This window comes from Brachyhypopomus gauderio, chromosome 4 (genome assembly GCF_052324685.1).
Source record: "Brachyhypopomus gauderio isolate BG-103 chromosome 4, BGAUD_0.2, whole genome shotgun sequence".
NCBI classification, from domain to species: Eukaryota; Metazoa; Chordata; class Actinopteri; order Gymnotiformes; family Hypopomidae; genus Brachyhypopomus; species Brachyhypopomus gauderio.
Genome location: NC_135214.1, coordinates 29,637,867 through 29,658,911, shown reverse-complemented (window position 1 = coordinate 29,658,911; position 21,045 = coordinate 29,637,867). Strand labels below are relative to the sequence as shown.

Here is a 21,045-nt window from a genome sequence, read left to right as displayed (position 1 = left end):
GTCAGAGACGCCGGGTAGCCATGCGGAGCTGAAAGCGTTCGAGAAGTCGCATCAGCGATAAGTGGCTTTGATGTTCCCTTCTCGCTTTTTTGTGGAAGTCGAATAAGCACTATTCGTTTCCCACTACGTCCGGTTATTATAAGAGTTGTTATCATTAAGCATAAAATCGTACCGATGTAGTTGGTTGCAGCAATAAAAGCAAGTAAGGTCTATTTCCTTTAACAGTAGGAAGTGATACGTGTTACAGTAACTACAGGGACGACATACATAACAGTAAAGCATTTCAGTGAGTTAATCATCACTCACGTTCACATGCTTAAGTGACTGTGGACAAAAACGGTGACAGTTTACTTCATTTAAATTGACACTCGCGCACACCTTTCAGAATGTGATAAATATATGTAATAATAGTAATACTACCAATAATAATGTTTTTCTATTTTCAGTCTAAATGTAAATGACTAAATGTAAAAATAAAACATAAACATTTGATTGCTAGAATTCGAGTTGTCCCACCTAGAGCAAACAAAAAGTCAAAAAATTAATACAATTATTACCCCAAGGTAAAAGGAATGTATCTTAAAATCTAAAACTGTTAATCTGACATAGATATAAATGTAACCCTTGCTATATACTGGTCAACACCTAACCCTACCTGTAATCGTATATATTAAAAGCATTTACAGAAATATATTTATTTAATGATTGTGTGTACTGCTAAGAGATTATGCAGAGTGGGGAAAAGGAAAGAAGTGCATATATTGAATGTCAAATAATTTTGATATTTCAAAGACATTTGTAAGTGAAATATATATTACGACCTGAGTGTCCTGCTAGCCCAAAATAAGGGTTTCAACTCCTAACAAGGGGCCCCATTGTTCTGCAGTTTCAACTCCTGAGCCGGTGCTCCACTGTCCTGCACATTTTCAACTCCTAACAAGGAGCTCCACTGTCCTGCAGTTTCAATCCCTGACCAGATGATCCACTGCTCCCAAACGAGAGGCTTCACTGTCCTGCAGTTTGATCCCCTGACCAGGGGTTTCACTGTCCTGCACAGCTACAGGTTTTCCCTGCTCCTTGTCCACAGAGAGTGGGGACAACTCTTGCCTGCATAAGAGCCTGTTCATAAGAAGCCTATGGCCTACACTTGATCATTCAATACTATGGTGGGGTCTGTAGGCCTCTTGATTTTTATACAAAATATGTAAACATACTGTACCAAATTAAGGCAAATTATATTTTTTAATCACATTCACAGAATACACTAAATACACATTTATTGGCAACTTTAAATGAAAATACAATGTTCACATTTTAACATTAACAGTTCAAATGATGATTACTAATAATGAAATTATACACTGAATATAATCAATAATTAATAATGAAATTACAAAAGGATGTCATCAATATAGGTGCAACCTGAGTCTTTACCACTAGATGTAGCCAATTCTTGCGGTGAACTTTGATGACACTGTCCCTCCTGTATCATAATACAAAAACCTAATGCGATTTTAATAATGACACCACATTTGCAAGGTTTGTTAACAAAAACAAACTTTCTTTTACAAACAAAAGACACAGATAAAGTTGTGGCAAGCATACATTAATATTGGCAAAAACTGAGGTCCATTAGATAGCAGATGTGATAGCTGCTCAGTAAATTTTCTATTTACATTATTAGACATGGGATTAAATATGTGAAATTGCGAGTTCATATATAATCCATTCTTTCTCTGCACCAAGGAAACAACACTCACTTGCACTCCCACACACGTGTGCCTATATTGCAAAGTGTTATTTTTATTCTTTTAGAAGATGCAGGATTACTTGATCTTTTGTTTCTGTAATCATCGAGAAGGAACACCATACAGAACCATATGTTCAGAAAATGTTTAAAAAATGCATAATGTTCAAAATATCTCTAAAAATATATTTTTTATGGTAGTTAATCATTATAAAAAATCACGCGACTTAGGAAAAGACTTTTCCGAGTCACTAGTTTGTGTGTCTTGTCACAGACGGATGAGTCACAAATATTAAACAAATATGTACCGGAAACTGTGCTTATATCTTAGATATGAGCACTATTCCTCAGCTGTCATAGACTGTGACAGAAAGATAAGGGGTACAATAAGTGCACCAGTGGTTCAAAAACACAAACATGAGTAATGACTCGTACAGTGGTTCATGAGGTAGGCCATTAGATTTTTGTCTGAGAAATGGGTCCATCCATTCTTTTCTTTTTTTTTTTCTTGAAGCTCCAGCCTTTGTTTGATATTTGCTGGCCAGACTCTCCTCACTTATATAGGTCTGAAATAAATAGATAGTGAAATAGCAAAATTACCCACACACAAAAACATGCACAACCCTACCCTTTCCTGAGTATGCAGAGTATTTTTGCTTTCCTTTGTTGCTTTTTGATTATAGATCTTTACAATGCTGTAATGACCTTAGATCCCAGTGCTATAAGAGCATTGACTAAAGACTCAGCTAAGCCTCCGATCTGCTTGTAGTAGCAGTCACTGTCTCTCTTCACACTAAAAGACAGTTACACAACACACAGTATATCACATTTTATTTTGTTTTTTGTATCTCCATAATTGGACAAAACTAAAACTAGCTTCCAAGATGTATTAAGGAAAATTGTGAGCCATTTTTAATTTTGTAGGAATAGAGGAAATTATCATTGTCTAATAAGGCTGTAAACGAGTAAAACTTTACCAGGGAAATCAGCTGAAACCTCACAGAATAAGAACCACCAATATTCCATAGTACTCTCATGATGAAATAATTGGTTTCTGTGAAGATACTCAGCAGAGGGAGAGCGTGCTTCGCTAGTGCCGTTCACTTACAAGTGTCCTCTTCCTCGTTGAAGACGCTGACCACGTAGCAGGCCGAGACAAACCCCAGCAGCTGTGGGAATGCGCAGAAAAAATCATTGGCGGTTCAGTAACTCTGTTACACAACTGCCTATAAGAACTTGAACAATTTGAAGCCTTTGCACATTCTACATACAGAAATGACCAGTTGGAGGGCACTGTGAAGAACCTCGATATACTGGTATTTCAGCACGCAACCCAGAGCAGACACCAGGGCGGCACTGTCCCCACTGGGCCACTCAGCCGTCAGAGGGTCCCTGCTCTCACAGCCTGGGCTGTTCTCCTTCCACCAGGACCCATGGGAAGACAGTCCCAGAGACATGTAGTCACTATCCTAGACAAAAAAACAGGGGTATAAGTGGTAATTATAAGGTGCGTTGCAAGCACACTGCCAGGATACCATATGTTAACACACACAAGTGAGTTTCTCCAAGTAATTGAAAAAACACAATTATCCAACAAAAAACACCCAAATTAGTGATCTACCACTGATGTTTGTCCAATACGCTATTAGCAGATGTCCTGTAATAGGCTTTTATCTGAATACATTTTACCCATGAATATCACAATCGAATGTAAATGCAATTCAGCATAATGTTAATGACTTCCAACACAAGCTGCTGTTGGTGAAAAACTGTGTGCATGTGTGTGTGTGTTTGTTTTTGTTGGGACAAGTGGGAAGAGAACCAGAGGTTCAGGGTCACAGAGACAGGTGGGGTAAGGCATGCAACATGCAAGCTATCGACGGGCATAGCTCATATCCAAAATAAGTTATAGAAATGCCTTTGTCATAGATAAATAAGAGATATGGAGTAATTTCTGGCACTATGCCAGCCTGGATGCAACACACAGCATACTGGAGAGTGGAGAAGATTACCTTAGAAAGGCCACCCAGGTCGAGGTAAAGACAACAGATAAAGATATTCCACGTCACCCAGAGGATGGACCAGACTATGTACTGGAAGGGAACAAGGTATATGTGATTTGTTCTGCACAAATTAATTCATGACATACTGAATTGTATCTGCTGGTGCATTCATAATCTTTGTGCTGCCAATGAAAACCAGCTGATGTGCGAAACTATATTCTTCCTCATTGTAGAGATATAAAAACCATAAATGCAATATAGATTATTCTTACTAGACATAATCAGCATGCAATATCCAGTGCAAAATGCTTCCAATCACCAAGGCAAAATAGCAAGCATGTACATACAAGTACAACATAGCGAGGATGGTACTGGATGGCCCCAAACAGTCCAAGTATGACCACAATGATGTGAAGAAAGTTGACCAGGATGGGAGCCCACTGGTAGCCCAGAAAATCCAAAGCCTGCCTCTCCAAAGCGGTGATCTAGGGGTAGAGAGAGAGAGAGAGAGAGAGAGTCACAAGGTAAGAAAACAAGGTCAGCTGGAATGCCTTTATTTGTCATATATACATTTACATGTGTACATTGCAATCAAATACCTTTAGTCACATATCCCAGCTTTTTGGGGAATCTGGGGTCAGAGTGCATGGTATGTCATAATATGGCTTAAGGGCTCAAGAGCTCAAGAGTGGCTGTATGCCAGGATTCAAACCCAGACCCTTCCCATTAAGAGCCCAAATTCATACAAACTTGGTTACTTCTACCCCATAAATTAAAAATAACAAATAATTTCATGTACCAATTTTTTTGAAACAGAAACACCCATTCCACCTGCCAACAGCCAGAAGAAGAGTGATTGACATTAGACAAATTGACATTCGTCCCATTCACCATCATCATGGAGACACCATCTTTGGCGAGTCTCCAGAGATCCACAATAAAATAAATCATCTGCTAGCTTTTCACTCAAGGTTGCCTAGGTAACAGAGCCAAGGGGTTACAATGCATGTCAGAGAGACACAGAGATAGAGAGAGTTGGAAAAAGGAGATAGTTTTCCTTAGAGATCAGTCACTTGATTACACATATGAGAGTTAATGGGTGTGAGCAAGGGCGTAGGCATGGGGGCGGAGGCTGCTTCCTTTCATAAAGCTTTACAATAATATACCCACCCCCATCTCCCTCACCCCCACCCCCATCTCCCTCACCCCCATCCCCATCAGTCATGGCCTGGTGGTAGGGAACTGGTCTTGTGACCGGAGGGTCGTGGGTTCAATTCCCAGACCTGAGGCCATGACTGAGGTGCCCTTGAGCAAGGAACCTAACCCCAACTGCTCCCCGGGCGCCGGGCTAGGGCTGCCCAGCGCTCTGGGCACGTGTGATCCACAGCCCCCTAGTAATCACTAGTGTGTGTGTGTTCTGACTGCACAGATGGGTTAAAAGCGGAGGACAAATTTCGATTGGGGTGTAAAAATCACAATTGACAAAATACGACACATTAATTAATCTCCCTCACCCTCACCTCCCTCACACCCACCCCCATCTCCCTCACACCCACCCCCATCTCCCTCACACCCACCCCCATCTCCCTCACCCCCACCCCCATCTCCCTCACCCTCACCTCCCTCACACCCACCCCATCTCCCTCACCCCCACCCCCATCTCCCTCACCCTCACCTCCCTCACACCCACCCCATCTCCCTCACACCCACCCCCATCTCCCTCACACCACCCCCATCTCCCTCACACCCACCCCATCTCCCTCACACCACCCCCATCTCCCTCACACCCACCCCCATCTCCCTCACCCAGCCCCATCTCCCTCACCCCCATCTCCCTCACACCCACCCCATCTCCCTCACACCCACCCCCATCTCCCTCACACCACCCCCATCTCCCTCACCACCACCCCATCTCCCTCACACCCACCCCCATCTCCCTCACACCACCCCCATCTCCCTCACCACCACCCCCATCTCCCTCACACCCACCCCCATCTCCCTCACACCCACCCCCATCTCCCTCACACCCACCCCCATCTCCCTCACCCCACCCCCATCTCCCTCACACCCACCCCCATCTCCCTCACCACCACCCCCATCTCCCTCACCCCCACCCCCATCTCCCTCACACCCACCCCCATCTCCCTCACCACCACCCCCATCTCCCTCACCACCACCCCCATCTCCCTCACCCCCATCTCCCTCACACCCACCCCCATCTCCCTCACCCCCATCTCCCTCACCCCCACCCCCATCTCCCTCACACCCACCCCCATCTCCCTCACCCCCACCCCCATCTCCCTTACACCCACCCCCATCTCCCTCACACCCACCCCCATCTCCCTCACCACCACCCCCATCTCCCTCACCCCCACCCCCATCTCCCTCACACCCACCCCCATCTCCCTCACCACCACCCCCATCTCCCTCACACCCACCCCCATCTCCCTCACCACCACCCCCATCTCCCTCACCCCCACCCCCATCTCCCTCACACCCACCCCCATCTCCCTCACCACCACCCCCATCTCCCTCACCACCACCCCCATCTCCCTCACCCCCATCTCCCTCACACCCACCCCCATCTCCCTCACCCCCATCTCCCTCACCCCCACCCCCATCTCCCTCACACCCACCCCCATCTCCCTCACCCCCACCCCCATCTCCCTTACACCCACCCCCATCTCCCTCACACCCACCCCCATCTCCCTCACCACCACCCCCATCTCCCTCACCCCCACCCCCATCTCCCTCACACCCACCCCCATCTCCCTCACCACCACCCCCATCTCCCTCACACCCACCCCCATCTCCCTCACCCCCACCCCCATCTCCCTCACACCCACCCCCATCTCCCTCACCACCACCCCCATCTCCCTCACCCCCATCTCCCTCACACCCACCCCCATCTCCCTCACCCCCACCCCCATCTCCCTCACCCCCATCTCCCTCACACCCACCCCATCTCCCTCACACCCACCCTCACCTCCCTCACACCACCCCCATCTCCCTCACCCCCACCCCCATCTCCCTCACCACCACCCCATCTCCCTCACCACCACCCCCATCTCCCTCACACCCACCCTCACCTCCCTCACACCACCCCCATCTCCCTCACCCCCACCCCCATCTCCCTCACCACCACCCCCATCTCCCTCACCACTACCCCCATCTCCCTCACCCCCACCCCCATCTCCCTCACCCCCATCTCCCTCACACCCACCCCCATCTCCCTCACACCCACCCTCACCTCCCTCACACCACCCCCATCTCCCTCACCCCCACCCCCATCTCCCTCACCACCACCCCCATCTCCCTCACCACCACCCCCATCTCCCTCACACCCACCCCCATCTCCCTCACCACCACCCCCATCTCCCTCACCACCACCCCCATCTCCCTCACACCCACCCCCATCTCCCTCACCACCACCCCCATCTCCCTCACCCCCACCCCCATCTCCCTCACCACCACCCCCATCTCCCTCACACCCACCCTCACCTCCCTCACCACCACCCCCATTTCCCTCACCCTGTTTCTGTTAGTGACAAAGCACAACAAATGTCTCCCAAATAAGCAAACTGGCTGAGTCATACAAACTCCATTATCCGCATTTTAAGGTATCTGTTGAGCATCAGCTGGAAATGAGAATGACCTAATATAAAAGGCTAAATGCAGGTATGCAGCACTGTATTTTGGTTAAGCTTGTGATGGTGCACTGTTATGGTTAAACTGGTGATGGTGCACTGTATTATGGTTAAGCTGGTGATGGTGCACTATATTATGGTTAAACTGGTGATGGTGCACAATATTATGGTTAAACTGCTGATGGTGCATGTATTATGGTTAAACTGCTGATGGTGCACTGTATTATGGTTAAACTGCTGATGGTGCATGTATTATGGTTAAACTGCTGATGGTGTACTGCATTATGGTTAAACTGCTGATGGTGCACTGTATTATGGTTAAACTGCTGATGGTGCACTATATTATGGTTAAACTGCTGATGGTGCATGTATTATGGTTAACCTGGTGATGGTGCACTGTATTATGGTTAAACTGCTGATGGTGCACTGTATTATGGTTAACCTGGTGATGGTGCACTGTATTATGGTTAAGTTGGTGATTGTAAAGGATCTGACACATTCAGTTGTTTTTTTTTTTTGTTGTTGCTTATTAATGTAAGAGAAAGGACTCTTATTTTGGTGGTTGCTGCTGCGCCGCCCACTTGTGACGCTGCGCAGCGTATTTATGTCACTGCCGCGAAAAGAAGGCAAAACGACATCAAGAAAGGAAGGTGGTTAGGACTCTCATAAAAGGAAAACTAGCACCTAGCTGAATGGCGAACAAGGTAAATACTTTATATGATTGACTGAGTTGAAGGTGTTTAATTGCCAGAGGCTTATTTCTTTTTTGTTGTCTGTTTGGTCTGAGCACTTAAGTATACATTGTACCGATATTGATTGTGATTGTGAGAAGCGATTGTGAACTTGTTTTGCACTGAACATGCTTTCATGGTCTGTATTGTTCTGTATGGTAATTGCAAACTTTGTTCCATTTTAACTAGCTCTTACGGTGAATTCCGAAGACATCAAATAAATCTAACGAATCATCAGTTTCGAGTTTTGACCATTCTTCAGCTGGGATTGCTACAGTAAGAGCTTGACCCTCATCAATCCTGACGACTGCTGCGAACACGGCTGGAATTAGCGACGAAAGGTTTCACGGTAGCATTTCATCTCGGGTTGCTAACTTCCAGTTCTCATACGGATTACAGCAAGGCCTACGGTAGTGACTTTGCGCCTCCTACAGGCGGCAGTTGAAATGGATTAGATGCGATGGTCAAAAGTTACACGGCTATTCAAGGTGAGAGCTGAATAGCAAGGCAGAAAGGAAGAAAATATCTTCTCCAATCACAGTGACTGAAACCAAATTAGTTTTATGAACTGGGAAAATAAATTTGGTGCTTGTCTTGGTAAACGGACACTTATATATAATTTTAATTTACAGTTCATGTATAGTAATTTTGTGGACACTTTTAGTTTAATGTGGCATATCTTTAGTAGCAGTGCCGATTAACTACAGTTTTTATATAATTGTCTGTTTGATTTATTTTGCTGTGATTTCTTCTGTGATCATTGCTCTTAACTGTGTTACTAAATTACAATTCAAATGGCCAATCCAATTGAAAGGGTTAAAAAGCAAACTGATAGTTCCAAACATGTGCGTATGGTTGAAAATGAAACTGGCATTGCAGAAAACCAACAATTAGAAGGTCAGTTTCAAGAATCTCAAAATGAATCCAATCTACCTCGCCGTTCAGAACGCGCACCCAAACCTACAGAAAAAATGCTCTCTCTCCAAAAGGAGGAGGCTCATAAAAAGGAAAGAAAATTTATTTCCATGTACAACCAATGGAAAGTTCAGGCCCGAGGTGCACGCCAACAACTTAAATCAGATATTTCAGATGGTCAGTTAACTGCTCTAGTGGACAACTTGGAGAAGGCAAGGGATGATGTTACAGGTGTTTATGAAGAAAACAGACGTCATAATGCACTGCACCCTGAAATACGACGACAGGTTGATGCATGTGTGTCAGTAACTGCTGATATTACCAAAATCATTTATGAAAGGATATCACGTGTAGATGGAGAGTTTGACTCTGATAGGGAAAAAGGTCGACTTCTCACACTGCTCGATTGTGACCATGCTCGTTCCATTTATGGATCTACTATCTCACGGGTGAGCCACAAGTCCATCATCCATTCTAGTCATTACTCCAGTCATCACTCCGTGACTTCATGCCTGGCATCTAAGTGTGCAGACGCTGCAGCAGATGTGGCAGCTAAGGAAGCTATGTATGAGGTATTATTGGAAGAAAATAAACAAAAAGAAAAGATTCAGCATTTGGAAGAACAACATAAACAAGCTGTTGAAGCTCAAAAACGTGAGTTAGAACGGTTACAGGCAGAGAAAGATCTAAAAGTAGCTCAGGCTAGGTTGGGTATCTATAGCCAAGAAGCAGTATACAGAACTGATAATTCATTCACTGCGTATGAGCCAAGGACAGATCAAGACATTAGCCAACTCCCTATTCAAAGTTCATCCAACACTGTAACTGCAGTACCACAGACAGACATGTCTTCTCTTGCACAGGCTCTTCAAGACAGCATAGCCCTAAATAGACTTCCAGTGCCAGAACCCTTTGTCTTCACTGGTGATCCAATGCAGTTCGTTGAGTGGAAAAACTCCTTTATGTCACTCATTGATCAAAAGAGTGCTTCCTTTGCTGACAAGTTGTACTATCTAAAAAGGTTTGTAGGAGGTCCAGCTCGTAAAACTCTAGATGGTACCTTTTACAGAAATGATGCTGAAGCGTATCAAGATGCCTGGAGCAAGTTGGATCGGCGGTATGGTCAACCATTCATTATACAAAGGGCTTTCAGAGAAAGGTTGGCAAACTGGCCAAAGGTTCAACACAAGGATGCTGTGGGACTGCGAGAATTCTCTGACTTCTTGAATGCCTGTCTGGATGCCATGCCTCATGTTAAGGGTCTCCAAATATTAAATGACTGCGAAGAAAATCAAAAGCTTGTACAAAAACTGCCAGACTGGGCAGCTTCTCGTTGGAATAGACAAGTCACGCAAACACTGAACCAAAGTCAAGATTTCCCTACCTTCCAAGAATTTGCAGCCTTTGTATCAGTGGAAGCAGAGGTTGCTTGCAATCCAATAACCTCTCTATATGCACTCCGTTCTTCTGAATCTGCATCAGAGAAACGAACCACCAAGGATGTCAAGAGGAACAAGGCCAGTGTTTTCAGCACACAAACAAACACAGATGATGATAGGGTAACAAGGTCGCATACTAAACAAACATGTATGCTCTGTCAAGATAATAAACATCGGCTTCATAACTGCACTGCATTTATAGCAAAGCCTTTGGAAGAGCGTCGGAAGTTTGTTAGAGAGAACAGACTTTGTTATGGATGTTTAAAGCATGGACATAGTGCAAGAGACTGTCGCCAGCGTCTCCTATGCAGAACCTGCAAGAGGAAACATCCCACATGTCTTCATGATGATGCCTATGAGAAAACTCAGAAACCCGCACCTCCTATGGCCTCAGCACAAGCTAATAATAGTGAGGCAGTGGAAGCCGTTGCTCTCAACGTAGCTGGAGAAGAACCGTCTATCAACACTTCAATGATTGTGCCTGTATGGGTCTCATCAAAGACCAGTCCGAGTTCTGAAAAGCTTGTCTATGCTTTACTTGACACACAGAGTGATACTACATTCATTGATCAAGAGGTGAGTGATGGTTTACAAGCAGACACTCATCCAGTGAAGTTGAAATTGACCACCATGATTGGTAAGGACACAGTTCTAAAGAGCGAAAGGGTGTCAGGGCTTCGCGTTAGAGGCTATAGCTCTGCTGTTTATATTGACCTACCTCCTGTGTACACCAAGAATTGTATACCAGTAAATCGGACCCATATTCCTACCAGCAACACAGCCAAGCACTGGAAGCATCTTGCAGCCATTGTAGACGAAATCCCACCACTAATGGACTGTGAGGTTGGCCTTTTAATAGGCTACAACTGCTCGAGGGCCTTGGCACCAAGGAAAGTAATTGTAGGAGGGTCTGAAGAACCGTATGCTGTGCAAACTGATCTGGGGTGGAGCATTGTGGGATGTTCACTACCATATCTCGATATGTCTGAATCCAGTAGCATGTGTCATCGTGTGGCTGTTAGGGAGCTCCCCCCTGTCACTCCAGCAGATGCTGTTCGTATACTAGAATTAGACTTTAAGGACATTGACGATGCATGTAGAAAGGTGTCTCAGGAAGATATTCTCTTCCTGAGTAAACTAAAGAACAGCATAAAGAAAAATGCTCAAGGCCATTATGAGATGCCTTTGCCCTTTAAGGAAAGGCCCATTCTGCCATGCAATAGACAGCTTGCTACAATTAGACTCAACCATCTCAAGAGAAGGCTGTTAAGAGATGAGCTGCATAAGGAACATTATGTCATGTCCATGAACGAGGTCATAAAGAGAGGAGATGCAGAAGAAATAAGGGATGATGGAATAGAAGGAGAGAAATGGTACATTCCTCATCATGGTGTCTACCACCCAAAGAAACCAGACAAATTGCGTGTAGTATTTGACTGTTCAGCACGGTATGGAGGTACAAGCTTGAATGATCATCTTCTTTCTGGACCAGATTTAATTAACAACCTGCTTGGTATCCTCATTCGTTTTCGTCAACACCCAATTGCACTAATGTGCGATATTGAAAAAATGTTCCATCAGTTTCATGTGGACAAATCTGACAGAGACTACCTTCGATTCCTCTGGTGGAAAAATGGAGAGCTCAATGCACAGCCCTGTGAGTTCCGCATGAAGGTCCATCTCTTTGGTGCCACCTCCTCCCCTGGGTGTGCAAACTATGGGATGAAACATCTAGCCAACGAAAACAGTGATGTGTACCCCCTAGGTGCAAGCTTTGTGATGAAGGACTTTTATGTTGATGATGGGATTACTAGCACAAAAAGTGTAGAAGATGCCATTAAGCTTGCAAGAGAAGCACGAGACCTCTGTGCTCAGGGTGGCTTACGGCTACACAAATTTGTATCGAATAATGAAGCTGTTTTGGAAAGTATACCTCCTACAGAACGAGCAAATGATGTTAAAGAGCTGGATCTGGCCTTTGATGACACGTCCTTGGAAAGAGCCTTAGGTATTCTATGGCACACACATTCTGATTGTTTCAAGTTCAAGATCAAGTTCAAAAACCAGCCAGCCACTCGTCGTGGAATTTTATCAACAGTTGCGTCCTTGTATGACCCTTTAGGGTTTGTGGCACCCATATTGCTCACTGGAAAACGAATTCTACAAGAGATGTGTAGACACGGCACTGGCTGGGATGATCCCCTGAAAGTTGAACTTCAGCCAAGGTGGGAACACTGGAAAGGTGATCTGAACAATCTGGACAAGATTGACATTCCCAGAAGCTATGCACCTGTTAACTTTGGAAAAATCATCAGAACAGAGTTGCATCATTTCTCGGATGCAAGTATCAGTGGCTATGGTCAGTGCTCATACCTGAGACTCAGTAATGAAGATGGAGAGGTTCACTGTGCTTTAGTCATCGGAAAGTCAAGAGTAGCTCCCACAAAGCTTACAACAATCCCGAGGCTAGAACTGACAGCTGCAGTTGTTTCGGTAAAGGTCAGCAATATGCTGAAAGAGGAGCTTGGATATGCAAACGTTCAAGAATTTTTCTGGACTGACTCCAAGGTGGTGCTAGGTTATATAAATAATGAGGCACGGCGATTCCACACGTTCGTAGCTAACAGGGTGCAAAGAATTCATCTCAGCACAACCCCTAAGCAATGGAAATATGTCCCTACTACAGAAAACCCAGCAGACCATGCTTCGAGAGGTTTGACCGTCAGTGAGCTGCTGTCCTCCAACTGGTTCACAGGACCCAGGTTTTTATGGGAGAAAGACATGCACTTTCCATCAGATGTTATTTTAGAACTACCCATTGGAGACCCAGAAATCAAAGTGGTACACACTCTGAACACGGAAGCTGCAGAACATCTAAGCCTGATAGATCGTTTGTCTAACTTTTCCTCATGGCGAAGAGTGACACAGGCAGTTGCTCGCATCCTCAGACGAATCAACAAGGACACGTCTAACAGCTTAACTACTGTGACTGAACGTGACAATGCACCATAATCAAGGCCCTGCAGGGAGAGGTGTATCAATGCGAGTTGAAGAAAATAAGCAAAGGAACCTCTCTGCCATCTCATCATGAATTGCATTCTCTTAATGCTTTCATAGATAAGGATGGTGTGCTCAGGGTGGGAGGTAGACTTCATAATTCATCGCTTCCTAACTCATTTAAACACCCTGCAATTCTTCCTAAAAATCACCCCATCACAAAAATGATAATTTCCCACTACCACGAAAGGGTCCGCCATCAAGGTAAGGGTCTTACAATAAATGAGATTAGATCCAACGGTTTTTGGATCCCAGGCATCAATAGGATTGTAGCATCCTTTATTCACAACTGCATCACTTGTAGGAAGCAAAGAAGACCTGTAGAGGAGCAAAAAATGGCTGACCTTCCACCAGAGCGACTGATACCATCACCACCATTTACTTATTGTGGAATGGACTGTTTTGGTCCCTTTTTAACAAGGCAGGGTCGAAGCATTCACAAAAGGTACGGTCTCCTATTTACCTGCTTCTGCTCTCGTCAGAGGTGGGGACTCGAGTCACATGACTTGGACTCGAGTCAGACTCGAGTCATTAATATTAAGACTTTTGACTTGACTTGAAAAAATATTCAGAGACTTAGACTTGACTTGGACTTTTACACCAATAACTTGGGACTTGAATTGGACTTGAACCTGTTTACTTGCAAAGACTTGATTTTTTAACCCTAAATCTAAATTTTAAAACGCATATTAATATTTATAAAGTGTGCCCCATTAATTTCATTTCCGTCCTTCTGATGCAGACCGGTCCTCTGCTTTTCCACACTCTGTACGTGTGTGTGTGCATGAGCTGCAGCACAACCAATCAAATGGGGGGTTGGCGAACGTAAATTTTTACCGGGCGGGGTGTAAAATGGACACAAATTAAGTATTATATCGCGATCGATCGATCGCCAGTGGTTGGTGCCAGAGCGAACTAGTAACTCATTGAATCATAGATGTGGATCAGAGGTAAATAAACTAGATTTTTTTCCGGCGTGAGAAATCGGATGTGTGGCGTGAGAGCGTGTGAAGACGGTCAAATGTGTGTGTCTCACGCTCAATGCGTGAGGGTTGGCAACCCTGGGTTCTGTATCTGAACTCGGGGAAGAGAGCCTCTCTCTGTCACCATCATAATATCCAGTTCTATCTCAGCATGGATTGTGTATTTGAAGACATCTACGTCGAGAAAAAAATATATTGACAAAAGTGGAGCGAGTTTTCAGCTATGGGGACATCATTCATCGTGCACAAATGACATACAGACTTTTGGCCAGCAAATGCAATGCAGAATAGTTTACTGAAATGTCTAAAGTTGCAGATTCCTGTTAATTGTTCAGTTCTTATATTTGTTTGTCTTGTGTCACTCACACATGTTCTCAAAGAAACCAGATAAGAGAAGAGAGGGAAAATGCTGTTATGGTTCTTTGTATTGTACTGTGAAAATATCACAGTACAATCACCTGATATCATAAATATCAATATGGAGTTCTACTTATGACTTTTTCACAGAATATTTATTTCTGGAAAATTGTAGTTTAAAGTATGAATATTTTTGCAGCTAAGTTTAACAAATTGAACTGTGCAATAAAGAGGTGTAATTTTAATTTTTTTTTATACTTCGTGTTTTCAGTTGCACATGTTTTATCAAGATTTGAGGAGAATACAGATTTAAAAAAGAATTTACAATTTAAATTTATTTACATTTAAAATATACCTGCAACATTGGTAAAAAAAAAAAAAAAAAGACTCGAAAGGACTTGAAATTCCAAGTTTCAGACTTGGGACTTGACTTGACTGTTGCCTGTCTTGACTCGAGACTTGACTTGACTTGAGTGTCTTTGCTTGAGACTTGACTCGGGACTTGAGGTATAAAGACTTGGACTTACTTGAGACTTGCAAAACACTGACTTGGTCCCACCTCTGGCTCTCGTGCTGTCCATATAGAGATGCTTACTGACATGTCAACCGATGCCTTCATTAATGGGCTGCGTTGTTTCATTGCGATAAGAGGTACAGTACGGCAGATCAAGTCTGATCAAGGAAGTAACTTCGTTGGGGCCAAAAATGAATTAAAGAGAGCACTAAATGAAATTAATACAGAAAGACTGGCTGTGTTTCTTGCACAGAATCAGTGTGACTTCTGCATGAACGCACCTCACTCAAGTCATGCGGGCGGAGTGTGGGAACGGCAGATCAGGACAGTAAGAGCAGTCCTGAACAATACACTTTCACTCACTTCAGGCAGACTAGATGACTCTTCTCTGCGGACATTTCTGTATGAGGCAATGGCAATTGTAAATAATCGCCCTCTAACTGTCAACAACCTCAGTGATCCAAATAGCCTAGAGCCCCTTACGCCTAATCACTTGCTCACCTTGAAGAATATTACACCTCTGCCCCCACCAGGCACATTTGTCAAGGAAGATGTGTATGCAAGGAAAAGGTGGCGGCATGTTCAGTATCTCTCGGAGCAGTTTTGGGGTCGCTGGCGCAAGGAGTATCTTGCAAACATTGCTACTAGGCAGCGCTGGCATGTCCCAAGAAGGAATTTGCAGATTGGAGACATAGTGATGGAGAAAGGTGACAACTCACCAAGAAATGAGTGGCAACTGGCTAGGGTCTTGGAAACCACTACTGCCAAAGATGGACTAGTAAGGAGAGTCAAAATACAACTCGGCGATCGAAAGTTAGGCAAGAATGGTGAGCGCCTCAGTGCCCCATCTATAGTTGAACGGCCAATTCAGAAACTTGTACTATTGTTGGAGTCTGAATAATGTTTTACTTACTTTCTTACGTCCACATTTTTCAGTCTGAGGTTTAGCTTTAACAATGAAATATTTGATTCAGGTTCAGGTTGTATGTAAACTCATTAGCATTTGAAGATCCTTAATCTAGAGAAATCACTCATGACTAGTAAATGATTCCCAGTGTGTCGTATTTGTGATTTGGTGGGAGTGTAAAGGATCTGACACATTCAGTTGTTTTTTTTTTTGTTGTTGCTTATTAATGTAAGAGAAAGGACTCTTATTTTGGTGGTTGCTGCTGCGCCGCCCACTTGTGACGCTGCGCAGCGTATTTATGTCACTGCCGCGAAAAGAAGGCAAAACGACATCAAGAAAGGAAGGTGGTTAGGACTCTCATAAAAGGAAAACTAGCACCTAGCTGAATGGCGAACAAGGTAAATACTTTATATGATTGACTGAGTTGAAGGTGTTTAATTGCCAGAGGCTTATTTCTTTTTTGTTGTCTGTTTGGTCTGAGCACTTAAGTATACATTGTACCGATATTGATTGCGATTGTGAACTTGTTTTGCACTGAACATGCTTTCATGGTCTGTATTGTTCTGTATGGTAATTGCAAACTTTGTTCCATTTTAACTAGCTCTTACGGTGAATTCCGAAGACATCAAATAAATCTAACGAATCATCAGTTTCGAGTTTTGACCATTCTTCAGCTGGGATTGCTACAGTGATGGTGCACTGTATTATGGTTAAACTGGTGATGGTGCATGTATTATGGGTAAACTGGTGATGGTGCACTGTATTATGGTTAACCTGGTGTTGGTGCATGCATTATGGTTAACCTGGGGATGGTGCACTGTATTATGGTTAAGTTGGTGATGGTGCACTGTATTATGGTTAAACTGGTGATGGTGCACTGCATTATGCTTAAGTTGGTGATGGTGCACTATATTCAGCTGCTGAATGCTATGATGGGAGTTGCATTTGTTTGGCTGTGGAATCAACACATATTTCTGATTCATAAATGAATCCACATTGAACAATTGAAAGAAGGCAACACCTCTAATTTTCTCTCATCATGCACTGCAAAATGTGATGGCAGACTGGTTGCCAGGAGACTCTACAGAAACATGGTGTTTCTGCCATCTTTCATGTTACAGTACCAAATTATTTGTATGTGTATAAACATATAAACAGTGGCTGTGAGTCATACTTCATACTCATAATGTGTCACTACTTCTCAAATATTTATAAATTATTTGCAATTTATTTGTCTGTATATATTGCATATTGCACTGGGAGATGCTAAACTATATGCAATAATAAAGTTCTGTCTGTCTGTATGCCTGTCTGTTATTAAACGAACGTTACGCTGCATACATGCATAATAGGCTAGTATCTAACATTGTATTTGTTTTAGCTTTATAACTTTATCGTAACTAACATTTGCCATTCAGCTTAATAATTTATGTAAATTGCATTTTATGTAATGTATAAGAATATTTGTATTCCTCATCTGTTTTGCTAATCTATGAATCTATTAATCATATTACTGAGAACTAAAATGCATAGGCTAAATACTAGGTTACTTAAAATCTCGAAACAAAACCCAAACCTTTTAAATATATTTGAACGGTCAGTTTTTGTAATTATTGCCACGATATTTTTGCTTTGCCGTTACCGCTGAACTCACAGCTCCAGCGAAAATATCAGTCGTCTGCTCATTTCAAACAATGACCCACTGCAGGAACCGAAGGTTTTCCAATCGCAGTCTACTCGAGAACACATATTGCATTCTAAAAAAAGATTTGAGCTGTTCTGAGGGTGTTAGAACTTGTTGAAAATAGCTGCCTCTAATTAAACACTTTTTTGGTGGCGCACTGGCTTAATTACAGACTGTGCATGCGACTAAAAGCAACGCACACATATGTTTTTGAATGCATTCATAACCTTCTTACCAGCTGAACAGCGCACAAGAAGATCAGCGTGCATCTCCGGGAGCAGCACCCCATTCTCTCCACCAACAAAAGCAACGGTCCACGGAAAATAACGTAGCTAGAGCTGCGATTCAGTTGTGAATATCGGAATAATTACTCGACTATTTTCATTTTCAACAAGTGCTGAATTCACTAAATACGGTTCCACAAACAACTGGACCGTGAAGTGTATGTTCTGGTAGCCGAGCGAGTCAAAACAGAAGCTCAGAAGGCGGGGGTTGGGTGGGAATATGCGGGCTGTGTCTTTACTTAAGGAGGAAGGAACGAGTGGTCGCCCAATGCACTAAGAACATATAACAGCAGGTGGAGCCCTTGAGGGCTACTAATCTGGAAACATTTACACAGACGGTCATCTGTAGCTCAGTTAAATCAGTCAGGGATGTTGTCAAGCTCCACGCCAATACACTCAACGCACTAGCACATTTGACATATTTGATTAGAAAACGAAACCCCTTTATTAGCCTACATTCAGACTACACCATTGCCCTTCATTACGATCCAAAATAACACCAATATAAACCCACTTTCATATTTAAATCCTCAAAAATGGCTTATATGGTCGTCTCTATAAATGCAGTGATTCTCTATGCTCAGCCGTATCAGTTAAACAATATTTCGTTTAAATTCCAAAATACTTGGTTAGTTTTTAGCGGAAGCAAACTTTGTAAAATAACATGTCCTTCAGTTCAGTGTGGTTATGAGTGAGCTCGTAACACTGCGGAGAAATGTCATCGATGAATTAACCTCTCACAGAGTGTATTTTAAAAATCGTAAATATGAAACTTTAAATTGCACGTTTAAAGCTTTGTTTGTAGCATTTGGCAAGCACTAACCCTGCAAAATCAGTGCGCATATTTTTTACTTATTCATATGCACACATCCCATATATTTTCCAAGGCGGGATGAATGTTTTGCACATTGATAGGGTGTGAGCGTATAGCACTAGAATTTCCTTCCCTTGCCTTTCTTTCGTGTGTGCGTGCGTGCGTGCGTGTGTGTGTCTGTGTGTGTGTGTGTGCGTGCGTGCGTGCGTGTGTGTAAAGCATGTACATCTACAGATGGACACAGCAAAGTTAGCGTCTCCTTCGTGCTGAGCTTCCATTTTTAAAACCCTTAAGGTTCTTCACCTTGCTGGCATGATACATGATACCATCTGATTTTCACCGACAACCTTACACCTTTCTGTGGCCTGGCCTGCCCTGTGCACACACCTACCTGTAGGCACCAAGGCGGTGTTCAGCTGGAGTGCATGCGGTATGAGTCAGCAAAGCAACCCGCCAATACACCGATACAGGACGCAGGATGCTATTTAACGCAATACTCGATGGCAAAAACATTGATCGCTTTCATTACCCATTGCTTTCACGCAGTGGTAGTGTAGATGAAGGCGTGGTCTTTTTGGCTACTGTTTAGCTAAACAATATAGAAAGAGTGGTAGTTTTACTATATTTGTACAGAACTGTTCTCGTCATGCAAATGGTGTGACTCCTGTAAATGTCTAAGGAAATGGGTGGAAGCTCGTTATGTGATACCACTTATCACCATAGACAGACTCGCATTTTCCTGCTTTTATATCTACATATGTTTAATTCCTGTAGCGCGTGTATGTGTCACTGGGTGGCGCGCGACGCAGAAGCCAGATGCCAATGGAGCGGTTGGGTACCGCGCTGTCACATGGTACCGTCGCCGAAGCGAGAGACTGGGCTGAGGCGATGAGGAGGCTTTGAGCTTCAGTGGAGGCAGAGCTGACGCGATCTAGCTATCAAAACCGAGCCGCGGCGGGGAACAGCCCAAACGTCTGTCTTTCTGCTTTGCCGTGCCAGAGAAGCCAAGTGTACTAACAATGGGATTGGTCAGAGGTTGCGATGCGGATGTCAGATGCCATGCCTCACGCTCGTTTCCCGCAACACACGATTCCGAACTCATCGCAGATAACTGATTATGCTTGCGGAGTTGCGGAGTGCGACCGGGAGTCAGAGAATCCAGCCGCAGCGAGAGGCCAGCAAGGTGGATGTTGCGCGGCCACGCGCTCCCTGAAGCTCTAAGCTGAGTGAGTATGTGCGTCCTGGCGTGAGGCTCGTGCTTTGAGCTCTACGTCTGGCTCTTTTGTACGATTACATAGCCTTTCACCGCCTCAGTGCCACCTGCACAATAAGGTTCTAACAAACGTCAATAAATAAGATTAAACATCAATAACTTGTATGATCCTAATATAACGGTTGTGTTGCTCACAGCGTTTAGATCACTATATTTTAGGGACTCCGGTCACTGTCTATCTAAAACAGCCGACACGTGTGCAACAGACAGTGTATCTGCATTGCCCTTTGTGATTCGACGACCAATTAAATGGTTTGCCAAAGGACCTTTCTTGTAAAAAGAGACAGCAGGTTTCTGCGTAACTGTAAACATTTCTCCTTAGTATTCCTGTCAGCAGTGCTATTAAAGCAGCTATAGAGTTTATTCATTCAATGACTGGCTATAATCATATAGGCAAGCTCTGGCTTTTACACCGATAGCTGGCTCCGGGTACGCGTCTGCACTGCGCGTAGCTACATTTTGACTTTGATCTTGCTAGATTATTTACCGAGCCTAAAGGAGGGACGAATGACTCGCGCCGAACGAGATTGCGACCGCCGCAGACCACATTTTAACATGCGTGACAGCGCTTGTGTTTAGCCTTGTCAATTCGGAAATAATACTTCGTGCATGCTTCATCCTCGTATTCCTAAACTGAATCGGTAGCGCGATTGCTGTGGCGATATACCCGTACAGCAGACAGGGGGTTTG

General features: G+C 44.0%; 3 protein-coding genes across 5 annotated transcripts in view; 2 read left to right on the top strand and 1 right to left on the bottom strand.

The window, feature by feature from the left end:
* Positions 1-1,223: 1,223 nt before the first annotated feature.
* nkain5 (sodium/potassium transporting ATPase interacting 5) overlaps positions 1,224-21,045 on the bottom strand; it is a 19,981-nt gene continuing 159 nt past the window's right edge. Inside the window, exons 1-6 of one of the 2 annotated variants that reach the window (XM_077003663.1) lie at positions 18,220-18,494; positions 4,098-4,235; positions 3,760-3,840; positions 3,019-3,216; positions 2,856-2,916; positions 1,224-2,313 (exon numbers count right to left, since the gene is read on the bottom strand). In XM_077003663.1, the coding sequence (XP_076859778.1) occupies positions 2,300-2,313; positions 2,856-2,916; positions 3,019-3,216; positions 3,760-3,840; positions 4,098-4,235; positions 18,220-18,273 (546 nt within the window). In that variant the 5' untranslated portion in view covers positions 18,274-18,494 and the 3' untranslated portion in view covers positions 1,224-2,299. Of the gene's footprint in view, positions 2,314-2,855; positions 2,917-3,018; positions 3,217-3,759; positions 3,841-4,097; positions 4,236-18,219; positions 18,495-21,045 lie in introns of those variants that run through there. The other variant, XM_077003664.1, reaches the window with a different exon arrangement.
* On the top strand, positions 7,951-13,494 carry LOC143511529 (uncharacterized). The gene is made up of 2 exons (XM_077001134.1): positions 7,951-8,101; positions 8,318-13,494. Exon 2 carries the CDS (start codon positions 8,923-8,925, stop codon positions 13,492-13,494), a length of 4,572 nt encoding a protein of 1,523 aa, XP_076857249.1. The 5' UTR covers positions 7,951-8,101; positions 8,318-8,922.
* LOC143512886 (uncharacterized) overlaps positions 19,559-21,045 on the top strand; it is an 18,933-nt gene continuing 17,446 nt past the window's right edge. For both annotated transcript variants that reach the window (XM_077003661.1, XM_077003660.1), the window contains exon 1: positions 19,559-20,308. The gene's annotated coding sequence lies outside the window, so the exon portion shown is untranslated. The remainder of the gene's footprint in view (positions 20,309-21,045) is intronic.

Bases quoted from the DNA above. Each gene is read 5' to 3' on its own strand.
- LOC143511529 (XM_077001134.1), top strand. From the start codon at position 8,923: ATGGCCAATCCAATTGAAAGGGTTAAAAAGCAAACTGATAGTTCCAAA.